Source organism: Stegodyphus dumicola, chromosome 11 (assembly GCF_044657685.1).
Source record: "Stegodyphus dumicola isolate Sdum_Otavi_A_Nest chromosome 11, ASM4465768v1".
NCBI lineage: Eukaryota > Metazoa > Arthropoda > Arachnida > Araneae > Eresidae > Stegodyphus > Stegodyphus dumicola.
Window position 1 is genome coordinate 157970863 of NC_140778.1, and position 16856 is coordinate 157987718.

The window sequence follows — 16856 nt, forward strand, 5'->3', positions numbered from 1 at the left end:
TCAGTTTAAGAAAAATACTGCCAATGATTATTTCTTTGTCTCCATAAGATGAGGAAAATTCAAAATGTAGAAGAAAAGCTAGGCTGAATAATGAATCATTAACAAAAAGAGTGAAATATTCAGAAAACGTTTCCGAATTGCACTTAACACAATGTTACAAAACAGAGGATGTATCATTATGGTCATACATGAAGGAAAAGTGAACAAAAAAATTAAGATAATAAAGAAAAATGTCTTAGATATTGCATGCAAATATCTACAATATGCATGAGCATATTGCATGTATATTTAAATGCAAAAATACATAGTACTACAATCCACGGTGTGGACTAGGCAAAAACAACTTCCAGATGATGCATTTTTTTAAAAAAAATTTGATTTGTATTAAACCATATTTTCAAAAGTCAAACATATAATCTGAGAATTTCTTTTTTATACTAGCATAAATTAAATATACATAAGCATTCATATTGATGCACATCCCCGAATGATTTAGTTAATTGTTAAGGCAAAATACGTACTAACTATCTGTCCAAGTTAAAAAATATCTCCATGTAGGAACAAAAGCATCATGTTTTATCTAAGAAGGTCTTTAATCTACTTGAAAATTATTGTTTATCTTGATACTTAACATTTTCAGTAAAAAATGTTACATCTTATGAAAATTATAGTATGCTTCATCTGCACCCTAGTTTGAATATTCAGCAGAACTGCTGTATATTTCGAAAATACACATGACTAGGATGTATGTTCCACAAGTATGTGCAGAAGTACACATGTATGTTCCACAAGTGTTTGGGTGTATGTGATGTTTCTGCTTTATACTTATAGATCATTCCAATGAGCAATATCTGGCTGGTTGTAAAAATTTAAGTATTGCCCATATACAGCCTATATATAATCCCCGCTTATAAAATGATTTCTTTTAATAATTATTTAGGTACAGAATTATAGCCAAACAAATATTTTTTTACTCATTCTCAGTGATATTTTGTGAAGATGCTCATAATAAGAAAGTAAAAAAAATATTATTAACATTTCTTTGAAAAATAGATTAAATGTACAGACAAAAGCAAATTATTTTATATGGCCTTGGAATCATACTACACCAGTTATGCTTGAACTTCTCTGCTTACTAGTTAATGGTTGATCTATAGATTATTTCATAGACAAATAATTCATATATTGTATCTTCTCAAATACTTCCCTCCCCCCTTAGCATGATATTTATCAGAAGTTTATTCATAAATGTTTTTCATTTGTTACGTACAGTTAAAAAAAATTATAAACAAAGTACTGATAACAATTATCAAGTGGAGGGAGATACTAAAGGGAAAGTACATGAGTAAATATGGTATTTACCCAACTATATAAGATATAGATTATTAAATATAAATATACATACCTTCTTGAAGGTTTTGCAAATATGAATGCAACTACCCCTAGTGGAATATCAGTGGAAAGATAATGCCCACTGCTATTTTCACTTTATTGCTAGATGGTTCCTCATTGAGATGATCAGCAACTGTAGGTTTGGTATGAAGATTCCTCCTTCAAAGCAAACAACAAAAATTCTTTAACTTATCAAACAACCAGATATAGAATTTCATTTACTTCTAGCAAAATTTTTATATTATAAGCCTTCTCAGAATCATCATTGCTAATATTTTACATGCAGTGTTTAATAGGCAGCTTGTATAAAGAAAAAATTAAACCTTTTTTTAATTATAAGCATTTTTACTAGTCAAATGAAAAGATGAGGCAATATAGAGGTATCAATACATGTATGGTATAATATACAGATATCAACACATGTAGAGAAAAAAATTCAAATTTCTAACGGATAAACAAATAAATACAAATTGAAGTAATAAAATTTTCAGCTAATTATTAATAACAATCACTTGAGAGTTATCAGTCTGTAAAAAAAATCGAATTCAAGAAGAATTTTTTAGTAAATGCCTCCATGGAGAGCTTTCTAATAGAAGTTAACTCCTGTTTATACAATAAATACAAAAATACAAAATTGTCACATCTGTAGCTACTAGTGGGTTCAAACTCTAATAAAGCTATCAAATAGAAAGGAACATGCTTTGTACTGTATACTATTTTAAAAATGCATTTTCCTTTTTAGCCACACAAACTTTTCGTAAAATTCTCAATACTATAATATCCCAAATTTTGCAAATTTAAAGTTACACAGTTCATTATTTTATTTTACCAGTTTATACTTGTAACTTTTTTGCATTTGAAAATGTCAGTCATCGAGAAAATACTTATAAATAAAACATTACTCTGATATATATTAAAACTAGTATTAAGAAATAATATGCACCATTTTGTATTCATGTGTATGAAATTCGGTCCTATTTAATTAAAATACAGCTTTGATGCTACTCAATTAAAATAGAACCCCCAAAGGCAAAGTTAGACTAGACATACACACTTTTTGTCTGTCTCACTATAATTTCAAGGTATTATAAGATAAACAAAGAACAGTGCATTTTACATGCAACTAACTGAAAATTTTAAATGTTATCAAAAAATTCAATAAAATACCAAACGCTAATGTTGAGTAATAAAATAAATCACATTATTAAAGAGCAGAAGAGAGGTAAAGTATCAAAATATAATATTTTACATAAGATAAATACAAAAATTTTACATACTTATGAAAATCGGGGCATACTACACTTGTTTCCCAATCAAACAAATAAACACAGTCAGATTCATAAAGAAAAATGGGACTGCCCTAAAAATATAACAAAACAAATGCAATTCTTCATGATAATGTATAAAATAATGTATCATTATAATGTATGTATGTTTCATGATAAAGAAAAAGTTATAAATAAAGAGCATTTGATTTTCTATATCATTAGTGAGAATCACAATTGTAATTAAAGTCTTTACAAAGAAGCTGTCAACTTGTTAGAATATATATATGTATATAAATACGATATTATCTGTAAAAATAATAATGTAATTATTATATTATTATACTAATTATTAATAATATATTAATACGATAATTTAATTTTCTATAGTAATTGATTCATCTTTAGCGATTTCTGATAATTTTTTAGATAATGTTTTTGCATTTGTATATTTTTTGTACTATAGGAGGGCGAAAACATGTGAAGAAAAGAAATAAATTTCACAAGACTTTTAAATTAAATTATGTTTGAAAAAAAGGTTGGATTAACTAAGCGATTAAAAAGTCCCATGGAGTTCACTGGAAAGAAACATGCTTTTCGTCACTCATTAATCAACTTAGTTTAAGACTTGAAAACACTTTTCTCTTGACAAGTTCTGTTTAAAGCATTAAACGAAGGAGATTTAAAAAAATGTTTTATTGTTTTGGTTTTAAAATGTACAAATTTTCCGTTTTTTATAATTTTTCCTCTTTGAAATGAAATTTTGTTTTCAATTTCGTAATTTTCTTTAATTTGTGTTTTACCAGTTTATGGTGTTACACGGAGGAATTAGGTTTAACCTTCAAATATTTAATACGGCATTTTCTTTTTCGTTCCGATTTTCGAGATTTTGATTTATGATATATATGAATAAAGACTTGATGAAAACTTCAGTAAAGTCTATGAAATCAAGATGTGAGTTGTGCATATTTGTTCAAAGTGACCATCCACCATATTAAAGAAAACTGTTTTCCATAAGAAATGACTTAATTTTATATTTTCAATTTCCATAAATTTGGTTTTAATTTCAACATTTTGTAAATAATCAACTTCCAAGCATTGTAATTTATGTTAACTAACACTTTTGTACAAATTTCTATTAAAAATTTTACATTAACTATGTGTTACACTTTTGTTATTATTCTTTAATTTTGACAATCAGTGTATCTTCTTGATAAATTTATATTCACACATAACTCTGGGTACGAATAATGATCATAAAAGTAAACTTAAAATCTAACACCCATGTACTACTGGATGCACTGGAAGGATCATTGCTGTATTGCAATGATCATATCAGAAAGATACAGCAAATGGCATTTTACAAAGTTTCATGCATAACGATTACACGTTGCGACTTTTGCACTGAATCCACAGTAGGCATGCATAGTTTTATTTTTGTTAATTAATACTATGGTACTATTTTCACTTTACTACTACATTTTTAATCAATTCTCATAAGAATCAAAATCAGTTAATGTGAATCAGTGAAGATTTCTTTAGTTTGAAGTTTAGTTGAGGTTTAGGCTTCTTTAGTTTTAGTTTAGACAGTATTACTGATCAGCTACTTTATTTATGTCTCCCTGCTACCTGTGCTGAGTGACTGGTTTTGGCTTTGCCAAGTCAAATTTGCTTTGAGAATACTTACAGCTCAGCCCAAAGCTTACTTAGGCATAGGTTAATTTGCTTTTAGTATTTTTATTTCACTGAACTTCTGGTCTACATTTCCTGCAGGTAGCTGATGTTGAGTTTTTGTTAGCGTATTTGTTTTGTGTAACTGTTAGGTTGACTTGCTAATAAATCGATTTAGCAACCTTCATATTCAGCCTGTGATAATAGTAATCAGAAGGGAAGACAAGTCTTTACCATTCTAGTAAATTGAAAAATTTAAAGTTGTTCTGAAACCATACACGTGAGGTATACCTACAAGTAGATATGTAATTAATAAATGAGAAGAAAGAAAATACAAGTATAATAAAATGCTATGGGAATTCATATAATTACTCTGTACCAAAAATAACAGCTGATTTGGAAAACACCATGACAGATAAGTAAATGAAAAAAAAAAAAAAAACTGATGCAAGATTTAAAAAAGTGTTGAGTCAATTTCAAATCAGTGGGAAGGTTTTCTAAAATGCTGTTTATGGATTTATATTACTGTCTTTAATTCATATCGAAGTCATAAACTATAAAGAAAACTCTTAATATACGAACTGGACGAAGACATTTTTGAATTTCTCTCTGATCAGTTAAGTGCTTCACAGATTCACAGCAGAAGTAACATTCTAGATACCCACCAGGATAGGGGTTAGCGTCCCTGACTGCCATTCCTAAGGTCCCAGGTTCGAATCCAGGACAAGGCATGGATGTTTGTAAATACACAGGGTTGGTGCGGCATGGGGGCAGTCTAAATATGCGGCGAACCGAAAGTCTTCTAGTGTGGTTTCGTGGAAGGAGAGAGGGGTGGAAGACCCTCAGACCCGTCCCCCCGCGGTATTCTCCATCAAAATTGGGGTCGGAACTGAGCTAAATCCCACTGTCACTTGAATGGTTGCCAACGGCAGATGTATTCTAGCGCTCCTTGCCACATGGAATTTTATGGGCTTGGGCTGATTAGGTCAGACAAGTAAGCATAAGCAACCACAACAATAGTAACATTCCGGCTCTCATACCAAAGAGCAACAAATTGAAAACTACTTTTTAAATTCATTTAATGAAAGCACATTTTTAGCAAAATTCATATGATGCCTTTGGTGTTAACCTAATCAGATAGTGATTTAATTATTAGTAAAATACTTTTTTTTGTTCCTTTACATGATGGCAACATCTTATGAAGATGCTTGAAACACACAAACGGAAGTCTTGCATATTTGTTTTGTATCTCAGATATTTTTCTCCTGGTTCAATGTAGCAGATAGTTAAGATCTTTCATTAAATTAATAACATTTTAAGAAGCTATTGAATTTTTACTACCTACTTGTAGTTTCAAATTAATTTTTAAAAACTGAAAAATGCAATCAATCATTTAAAAAAAAATAAAACACCAAAGAATGAAATATAAATGCAAATACGATTTTATGTAATTAAAATGTAAAATAAAATGGGGCATTTATGTTTTTAATTTTTATTCACTTTTGAATTTTTCCTTATCCTTATTTTACTTTCTTTCCCCTAAAGAATTTAGGCAGTGACAATTCCAGCTGCCAAAGCACACTGTAGATTGATAATTGTGGTCACATTTTTCCTACTGTTTTTTACACATGGTTGAGTTTGAGATACTAATGTTATATGCAGTTTGGAGCCTAAAAAGAAAAAAATAACATAATAAAAAGCCAAAAAAAAACACATTATTTAAAATTTAAAAACAAATACTTAAATTCTACTTTAATCACAGTATGAATTAGTAGCAGTTTACAGCATTTGCGGAGAAATTACTAAGGAAAAATGATTGACATTTACATTAACGAAGGAAACTGCGTAATAACTGGTGCTGCACAAAACAAAATGTACTCAGTAATTTTAGCTACTTAATCATTAACTATCTAATTATTATAAAGGAATTAGATGCATTCTTTATAGAAAATCTAAATAATACAGCCATATATTTGATGCTAAAAATAATCTATTACTAAATGCTAAATTTTTCCATTGTTAAAATACCAAATATTAATAGAAAGAAGAATTAAAATGCACTATAGGCTTAGCAATATAAAATAATACCTCTCGCAACGAAGATCCTAGAGTCAGTGCTACCAATATCTCGAATAAAATCTGTATCTATTTTAGTCTGACAAACAGCAGCCTGGGAACAAGCATTCGAATCCGACGAATTCTGGGAAACACCATTCAAATTAATTTCATACACATATTGACCAGAAACTGAAGTACCATTTACAATAAATGTTCTGAAAAGAAAATTCACATAAATATTAAAAAAGTAAAGAGCTTGTATTAAATTACTGACAGAGATTCAAAATGTCATAACATAAAAGTATTCCAGAAAAATGAAGTAGAATTCTGCTAATAAAAAACTATAAAGTACAGGTAGAATATATTTCTAACAAATATTACCAGAAAAATGAAACTCTATACACAAGCAATAGTGCAGCTTTCAGGAAAGTGAGATTTAAAATTAAAAGTTTGTGAATATAGATTGATTAAAGTTATTTTAACTTAATAATGATAAGATTAGTTTTTGCACAGGATTCTACAGGGGTTGGACAAAAATATGGAAACACCTTTAAAAAAACATGTTTCTTTGCTTAATATGGTGTAGGAAACCCGTTGGCATCCAAAACAGCTTGCAGTCTTCTCGGAATGAATAAATACAGTTCCTGTATGTTTGCCAAGGGAATAGTATACCATTCTTCCTGCAAAACGGTGGCGAGTTCAGATAATGATGTTGGCGGTGGATAATGAGAACGCACTTTCCGTTTCCAATGTAGACCACAAAGGTTCGATAATATTCAGGTCTGGTGACTGTGGTGGCCAGGGGAGATGGGACAACTCATCCTCGTGCTCAGAAAACCAGTCCTGGACAATGTGAGCTGTGTGAACAGGGGCTTTGTCGTCTTGGAAGACACCATCACAATCGGGGAACAAAGTTTGTACCATGGGATGAACTTGATCGGCCAAAATGTTCACATAAGTCTTGGCAGTCATGTGCCCTGACACAGTTATCAGGGGCTAGCAGAGAACCACGATATGGCTGCCCAAACCATAACAGAACCCCCGCCATGTTTCACTCTTGGCAACAAGCAGTCTGTATTATAGGCTTGAGATGGCGTTCTCCAGACGTAAACTCGGCCAGAAGTGGGAAACAATGTGAAAGAAGACTCGTCAGACCATATTACTCGATTCCACTGCTCTATAGTCCAGGCTTCATGGCTTAAACACCACCTTTTCCTGTTACGGGCATTAGCATCACTGATGAGGGGCTTCTCAATTGCAGCACGGCCAGCAATTCCCTGTTTATGAAGCTCCCTTCTAATTGTTTTGGTACTCACAGGGTTCGGTAACACAACATTTATTTCAGCAATAGCTTTTGCAGCTGTGGTCTTCTTATTTTTCGTCACAATTGCCCTTAATGATCGTCTGTCACGATCACTTAGGACACACTTTCGTCCGCGCTGTGATTTAGCAGATGATGTTTTTCCGCTTTTCAAATATGCGGAATAAATCTTCGATACAGTACCTCTTGAAACACTAAACACCTCGGCTACCTTGCTTACGGAAGCACCTACCATACGTGCTCCAACAATTTGCCCACGTTCGAAGTCTGTTAACTCTGACATAATGCAATGACAACCTCACATAACAGTACTCCGACAACAACTGAACTGTTTAGCACATTTACGAAGTTGTATAGGTGGCGTCAGTAGTCAAAAACGCCAGCGCCACCTACATATTTCATTAAAATCAATCTTTTCAAACATGCATTTCACAAAGTGTTTCCATATTTTTGTCCATCCACTGTACATCAAGTAAATAATTTGATGTAGAAATAACTTTAAACTTTATTACTTCAATTTTGGGTAATAATGTATTACATAGCAAAAAAGTTATAACTGTTAAATAATAAAAAATATTAATCCTTTGAAAATATATGAAGACCTGAAAAAAAAAAAAAAAAAAAAGAAACCGAAAAGACATGGAAGACGCGAAGCTCACGCGGAGATTTGTCAATACTACGATCTCAACTTTGAACCAAACAACAGTGAACTAATGCTCTCGGCGGTCAAATTAAATTTTTCCCCAGCTGCTGAAAATTTTTCAGTAGCTACCGTTTCTCAAAATTACTGAAAGGTATACATAGTTAAGGATAAGCCCTGGATACAAATGCAGTTACATATAGGAATGAATTACAGTTATTCACTTAAAGTTATACAGGGAACAGACTAAAATGTAGCCAAATGGTCAATAAGATTGGTGGCTTCTAGGCTTCTTGGAATTTTACAGCAAATTCGGAGATAAAAATTTGTCACCAACACCACCGCCAGTTTGGCGATACCTCGGCAATTTAGAGAGACAGCATTTTACCTCAACGTTAAATAGACCCGTATAATTTTATTTAAGCTTAGGAATTCTTGAGGCTGTTCAGATTACATTATACAGTCAAAAGTCGTTAATCCGGACTCGTCGGGACTTCGGCGATTCCGGTTTATCAATTTTTCCGGATTATAGATCATCAGTTTAAATCTGGTAAGATGGCATGCAGAAATTACAAAATTAAAAATATGAAACCGTAATTTATGAAATAAAGAACAATTATGATCTAAAGGGTATCAAAATTTACAAAAAGAAAAAGCTTAATATTTATTTGTTTACTTTATTAAACATTTCCTTCAATGTAAGTTGCTTCGTTTCATGTGATAATACTTTCTCTTTAATTCTATTAAACAGACATAATTTCTTGTTTAGTTACAAAGTTCCGCTGTTCAAGTCCTATAATTGCTGTGTTGAGAATACCGACTAATTTGTCAATCGAAATGTTTTCGTTTTCAATAACCTCTGGGTCACTTTCTTCACTATCGGAAGCGAATTATAATGACGAGGAACTTGATTTAAATCATATCAAAGACAGAATGAAATACTACACTTAGTATGGAATTATAAACCAAATAAAATAAAAACATCTGCCCTGAAGATAAGGATAGTGCTGACAGATCAACTTCCAATCCGCCGCGTGAAATTGATAAACAGATTTCGGATCTCAAAACATACTTTCGCTTTGTAGATACAAATTACATATTAGTAAATATATATCGGAAATTCTATTTGACATAATCTTTCTAATCTATCATAATCTAATAATGACGTTTCTGCCCCCCCCTCTGCCGCAGAGCAGCGTGAAATTGATAAACAGATTTCGGATTTCAAAACATACTTTCGTTTTGTAGTAAATATATATCGGAAATTCTATTTGACATAATCGAAAGTTCAAGCTTACTTTTATAAAATTGCTCTAACAGTCTGCAAAAAATAATAAGCCGGATCCAATTCGAAGATTAAGGAACAACGCAATCGGCAACATTAACTGAATTAGATAACTTTAGCTTAGCGTATAACTCCGTTACAAATTAAACGCGCATGCGCACAAACGTATTCGCAGCCGTAAGGGTCTTACGCGCTCTCGTAAACGCCTGTGCGCATGCGTGAACGCGACGCATGCGCAGAAAGTTTGTAGCTTTGAGGTCCGGATTATAGATCATTCCGGATTATGGGTGTCCGATTTAACGACTTTTGACTGTACTAAACTCGTAAATTTGTCCCCTTCCTAAGAACAGCACATCCCGGGCAGAACAATCCCTTGACCGGAAGTATTACTTACAAGTAAGGAAATCCAATGCAGTTAGGTTGAATCAATACAATTCCAGATTTACCTAAAAATTCTTGAATGATATCTTCAGCAACACTTCATCACTTAGTAGTGCATTCTGCAACAATTCCAATGTTAGGCTTTCCAAAGACATATATATTAGAGGACTACTGATTCAGAAACAAACAACAAATATCAGAGCAATATTTACAAATTTTCACAGGACTAGTTTCGATGGTTTTACCGAACCATCATCCTCAACTGCCAAAGCACAAATAAACGAGATAAGATATAGTGATAAGATAAGATAAGAATGGTTGGACAAGAGTTAAGCTGCTGGCGCCATCTACTGATGAAACAAGAACTAAAACACATTGTCCTTAAAGGCTGAAGGCAAAGATGGATTGGAATTAGGGTCGTTAACTAGAACATAAATATTTTTTTAAATGTGAAACGCCTTTAGAAAATCTAATTCACCAACGGAAAATGTTTTTTGAATAATTTTCGTTGCAGGAAAAATTTAAAGTTTGATTTTCGGACCAACAATGTTGGGCAACAGAGGACTTCTGTGTTTCCTTTTTTCTAACATATGCCTCATGTTCCTTAACGCGAAATTTTAAGGCTGTCTTAGTTTGACTAATGTAAATTAAACCACACTAGGAAGGAATTCTGTAAGTACCCTAGGATTTCATATCCGGAATGGGGTCCTGAGTAAGGAACTCGGAATTTTATTGAAAGGAGAATAAATGATCCGAAATTTAAATTTCTATAAAATACGTGTAATTTTATAGTCCCACAAATGCGAATTTCGAAATTGATGTGTTTCATGTAACGGCGTGGCGTGTGCTATGGAAATGTCATACACATTTCACATGGTGTAGGCTTTAAAATCTTCCAACAGGCTGTTGCATACAACTTTCTGTGAAAATTTGCGAGATAAGCTGGAGGTAGATGACTTCTCAAATAGACTTATGTTTACGGATGAAGCCATTTTTCACATTTCTGGTGAAGTTAGTTGCAGTAATTTACAATTTTAGGGCATAAAAAATCCACACAGTGTAAGGGAGCCTGAGCGTGATTCTCCAAAGGTGAAAGTTGTTTTCTGAGCCATTTCCAACATTTGTGTTTTGGTGCTTTTTTCTTCATGGTCCTTTTTTATTTATGGAAAAGTGATTAACAGGTGCATTTACCAAGACATACTATCAGACTGGTTGTTCCCTCAGCTGGAGGAAGCGGTTCCTGGCTTCATTCTGCAGCAAGATGGGGTTTCATCACACTGGCATAAAAATGTATGCCAGTACCTGAACGATAGTCACTGGACTGAGCGCCGCCTGAGATAACCACTGACCTGACTTTGTTGTAAAAGTCTTACAGTGTTAGTAGTCATCCTGGCAGAAGGGAAAATTCCGTGTAAGAATATACATATAAATATTACATGGGCATACAAGGCCTGTGAATAAGCATAGATATGTTGATTACAATCATTATCTTGTACAAGTTACATATGATAGATACATAAAATCATGACAGCTATGTGTACATTTAGACATTATATGAATTCATATTTACAATACTTTTACTGAGATAATCAAAATTAAACTTGTAATTCATTTACACATTGACTGGATTTTCAATATCCTTTAAACTGCTTTACAATATTATTTTTATCAATTACATATAAACTGGATAGTAATATGCTTACATTACAATAGTTTTGCTCTTACAGTCCTGTTATTATTCTACGGGGTGAGCTATTTTCCTAGTGTTGATGTTCAGTTGTTGTAGTATTTTGAATTGCTATTAAAATTATGCTGCGAAGATACAATTCTCAAGAGAGGGGGAGAATTTCTTAGTATCTTGCTGAGCAAAGCCTGATTACCTCCTCTATTTTAGTTTTCGTCTGCTTGTTGCCGCAGGTATTCTCCGCCCATTGTGGCCAGTATTCACTGCTTGGCATTTTTAAGTGCAGTTTATCGGTTTGTGGGCAGTTGAAGAGGAAGTGATCTGCATCACCTACCGCACCACATTCACACAAATCTGATGCTCGTATGCCGAATCTCTTAAGGTAATGTGGGAAGGGACCATGGCCAGTGTAGAATTGAGTTTGTGCCCCGCTGTATGTATTAACTGAGCACGTGACTTTTGGAAAGAACTTGTAGGTTCTCCTCCCTGTGCTTTCCCTTTCCCATCTTTTCTGCCATTCTTGAAAAAGGCTATTGAGCGTGGTTTTTTTTAAATAGGACTGCGGAACACTTACTGCGTTTTCCAATCTACTGGAGTCATTGGCAGCCGATTTCGCAAGCAGGTCTGCGGCTTCATTGCCAGTAATACCCACATGAGCTGGAACCCAGATCAGGATAGGTCTGTCATCTGGTGGGATACTTAGAAGAATTTTCTGAATATCTTGCACCAAAGGACTCTTTGTCTTGTGCCCTCGGATGGACTCCAAACTTGAGGCAGAGTCGCTATATATGCTGACCTTTAATCCTAATTGATATTTTGCCAAATTGATGGCTGCTTTTAATGCAAGAAGCTCTGCCTGAAAGACGGTATTTTTGTCTGCCAGTCGTCTTTCCCAAGTTTTAACCATTTCTCCTTCTTGGAGTACACAGTAGGCGCAGCCTGTGCCTTTTTCCGTCTTTGAGCCATCTGTATAAATGGCAATTGCCTTCTCATTTGGCGGCGTGTATTGCATGTATATTGTGTGCGATAAATCAGTATCTGCAGGGTGTCCAAGCATGATCGGCTTGCGCTTCTCATAGTCTGTATGGTAGAATGTCTTTTGCCACAGAGAGACGTTATTTTCTAGGCGCAATGTCCTTACTAATAGTGATTCTCTCTCCACTAGAAGGTCCAGTGGAGGGATACCCGCCAGCACTTGCAGTGCCGCAGTTGGGGATGTTCTATAACCTTTGCATATGATCAAAAGTTGCATTCTTTGTATGGTGAGAAGCTGTCTTCTCATATGGGCAGTAAGCTTCCTTCCCCATATGGCAGCCCCATATAATATGATCTTTTCTGAGATTGTTCTGTACCAGCTTTTGAGCATAGTGATTGGAGTGCCCCAATGAGGTCCTGATGTTCTAACCATGGAATTACTAATTTGATTTATTTTCTGCTTAAGCTCTTTAATATGCGGTACCCAGGAAAGCCTATTGTTAAATATAATACCTAGATATTTAAGGTCAGTGACCTTTTTATAGAGACTCCATTTAGCTTAATGTTGGGAATCCTATTTCGCGCTCCATGCTTACATATAAACAGTTGTTTAGTTTTATCTGCTGAGATATTTAATTTGTGCTGATTTGCCCAGCTTGCAAAAGTATTGATTGCGTTTTGTGCCTTTAACCTAATGTCCGTGCTACCAGAAATGACCAATAAAAAGTCGTCTGCGTACGCCTGGATACCCACTCCTTGCTGTTGGTCATAAAGCGCAAAGGCTGTGTTTGCTACAAGATTCCAAAGTGTAGGTCCCAAGCAGGAACCCTAGTCACTGGACTGAGCATGCTGGGTCAAAAAATATGACATTGCTTTGATGAGCTACCGAGATCCCCTGATCAAATCCCTTGTCATTTTTTCCCATGGGGTTTCATTAAAGACAAAGTGTTCGTGCTTCTATTTGCCCAGGATGTAAGCAATTGAAACAGTGGATAACTGAAGTGCTCGGAACATTGACAACGGTTATTACATGACGAGTGTGCCAAGAATTGCAATATATTACGGCAAATAAATATATACGTATCTCCAGTGATCCGTATCACTGGAAGGGAGCACATAGAACATCCATAGCACCGGTGGTACATTACATTATTTTTAGTGGTACAAATTTTACAGAAAAAAATTAATTGAATGTTCAGAATGAATTTAAAATTGCGCCCCTTTTAACATTTCGTTTTAATCTTTATTATTCAGAAACACACACACACACATATATATATATTTAACTTTTACGGCTCCAGCTTTAATTTTGAAATGACGACTTTTCAGAGAGCTGAAGTTACAAGTTCCAAGAATCGTGGTAGCACTCCAGTTCGGTTTTTTTCCCTTCCTATCTCTTCCCTAGCAAAATGTGGTTCAGACTAACTTGTGCATTGCTGTGGATAACGATCAAATTATTGACCACTTCAGAAGGAGTGACAAAGTTAATTAGCAGGTTTACTATTGCCGTAGCTTCAATTTTCTTATTGAATTGAATACCGTAGCTTCATTTTTTTATTCATTCACAGTAGAGACTGTGAATGAAGTTACGGAACAAATTTGAATTTTGCTTTTGTTTCTTTGTTTTAAACAAGTATTTTCATCTAGCTGCAGAAATTTTGATTATAAATAGATGGCGCTAGCATGCAGCATAAACGTGACATGACTTTAACGTTTTCGCAGGCTCTCCTTTCTTAAATTTGATTTTAGATGCAAGTTTGATAGGAAGGATAAGGTTCCTCTTAAAATTTGATTCAATTCTTTGGTTGTCACTATTTGATTGTGTTTCATTAAATGTAAACGGAACCAGAAATGTGTATGAATGTAAATATGTATGTATATTAAACGTCTTCTATTTTAAACATTTTGAATTTTGATTATCTTTCGCAACACTTTGGTGCATCGATCGGGAAGGCCGAGTACTTTTGATTTGACATAACTGATATTATCGTGTCATCGTATTGGATAAATTGAAACTGCTTGGATCCTGCTTACTTTGGATAACTGAAAAAAAAAAAAAAAAAAAAAAAAAAAAAAAAGAGGAAAGTTTTTTTCAGGTACTTTGGTATTATCCCATCGACCTGAAAACGCTCGCGAAAATGGGCAAATCATTTGGCGCAATCATAATGAAAAGCAGTTTCCAAAATAACTATTCTAAACACATTAAATTTATCAAATAATAATATAATATAAATAATAATAAAAGTAATAAATAGTAATAAAATAATAATAAAAATTGTAAGTGTAATAATACATACTAAAAAGTGTAATAAAAAGAACCAAAGCAAAGTAAAAACCTGTAATTTTTTTACAATTACACATTGAATTATTCTTAAATTTAACCATATGTATTATTATAAATCATTTCGGCGGACAAAATTCCTTGATAGCTTTTGATAGCAAACAAGTCATTATCCTTGTGCGCTCTCTGCCACACATATTCGTTCGGCTATAAGTGCACACTTCCCTCATACAATTGTTTTACCTGTTAAATCCAGCCGTTTTTCTCCCCATTCCACTGACGTTAATTTTTGATTTTTTTGGCGATTCCTCGCAGTGGTAGAATTCATTGGGCAATCTGAAATAGTTATCCAGTTTAGCATTAAAAGAAGAAAATTATGACGGCAGTTTTAGAACTATCGCGATCCAAATATGGACAAAATAATCTTCTGATTAATTCTCATTTAGGACTGTTATTAAGTATCTATCGAATTAAGCAATCCAACGATATTGTTGGTTTAAGAAAATTATTTGATCGTGCTGATGTCCAGATCAGAAATTTGGAAGAGTTGGGAATCGATTCAAATTCCTACGAAAACCTGCTTACACGAACCCTTCTGAAAATTATACCAGCTGATCTTACACTGGAATTTAATAGATTAAATAAAACTAAAATTTGGGATCTGAAAGGGTTACTGGATTTTTCGAAGGATGAAATACTTAGCAGAAACCGAACTATGTTCGTTCAATCAGAAAAATAACGTTAGAACAGATTATGAAAATCGCTTATCCCAAAAGCAAAAACTCTGACAAATCTAAACGAATTAATTTTATTATTATATATTATTAATTGTCCGGCATGAATGTAATCATTTTAATATATTATAAATTGCTTACATTTTTATACATTTCGTTATTTTATTTATTTGCTTTTTAGGATCAATCCGGTAATAATGGTCAAATGGTTAGGAATTGAAAAATCATAGGAGAAAGCGTCGGCAGAAGACTCTCACACAACTAAAAATTCTTGTTTATATCCTGAATCTCAAGCACCTAGAAAATGAAAAGTTACTATTACAAGAAAATATAATGAAAATTATTTGGAATGAGGATGAAAATGACCCCAGGCCCATTTGTGTTATTTGTTATGAACAATTTTCGAATCACTCAATGAAACGATCACTTCTGCTATGGCGTTTTCAAGTTAAACATGCTAATTTAGCAGGTAAATGTCTCGAGTTATTTTAACGAAAATGAAGTGAAATGAAAACTAACAAACGTTGACTTCATTTCTACACCACAATAAAAAAACGGAGCATCATAGTTGGTTAGTTTGAAAATTGTTGAAACTGCAAAACCACATACTATTGGAGAATCTTTAATATTACCTGCAGACGAAGATATTGTGACATCTATTCTTGGCCCTACTGCAGCAGCCAGGCTGAATGTTGTTTCATGGTCAGATGACACTGTTTCGCAACGAATGAACGATATTGTAGTAATACAAACAATTTCAAGTAAAACAAACACTAATCGAAAATATAAAGCAACGCAAATAGTTTGAATTTCAGTTCGATGAAAACACCTGTTATAAACTTTGCATAAACTTTGCAACGTTGATGGTTTATATTTGATTTGAAAGAGAATCAATCAAAAATGAAGGATTCTTATTCTGTGAGCCTCTTCCAAATCATACCATCGATGATAACATTTTAAAGAAAATTAATGAGTTTACTACTGGCCATAATATAATTTGGAAGAAATGTATTGGAGTATGTGCTGATGGTGCATGTTCAGTAACAGGTTGTCGTGGTGGAGGTTTTGCCAAAATTAAAGAAGTTGCACCAGAATGCAAAGCTCACACATTGCAGCATGCATCGTGAAGCATTGGCTACCAATACAATGCCCACAAGCCAAAAGCCTGT

The 16856-nt window shown here is 33.4% G+C and overlaps 1 protein-coding gene across 1 annotated transcript in view; it reads right to left on the reverse strand.

Annotated features, from left to right (window-relative positions):
- Positions 1-16856, reverse strand: part of LOC118201919 (cation-independent mannose-6-phosphate receptor-like) — a 110340-nt gene that overhangs the window by 16724 nt on the left and 76760 nt on the right. Inside the window, exons 12-15 of the mRNA XM_085826384.1 lie at positions 6417-6601; positions 5889-5998; positions 2670-2752; positions 1406-1551 (exon numbers count right to left, since the gene is read on the reverse strand). Of these exons, the coding sequence (XP_085682510.1) occupies positions 1443-1551; positions 2670-2752; positions 5889-5998; positions 6417-6601 (487 nt within the window). The 3' untranslated portion in view covers positions 1406-1442. The remainder of the gene's footprint in view (positions 1-1405; positions 1552-2669; positions 2753-5888; positions 5999-6416; positions 6602-16856) is intronic.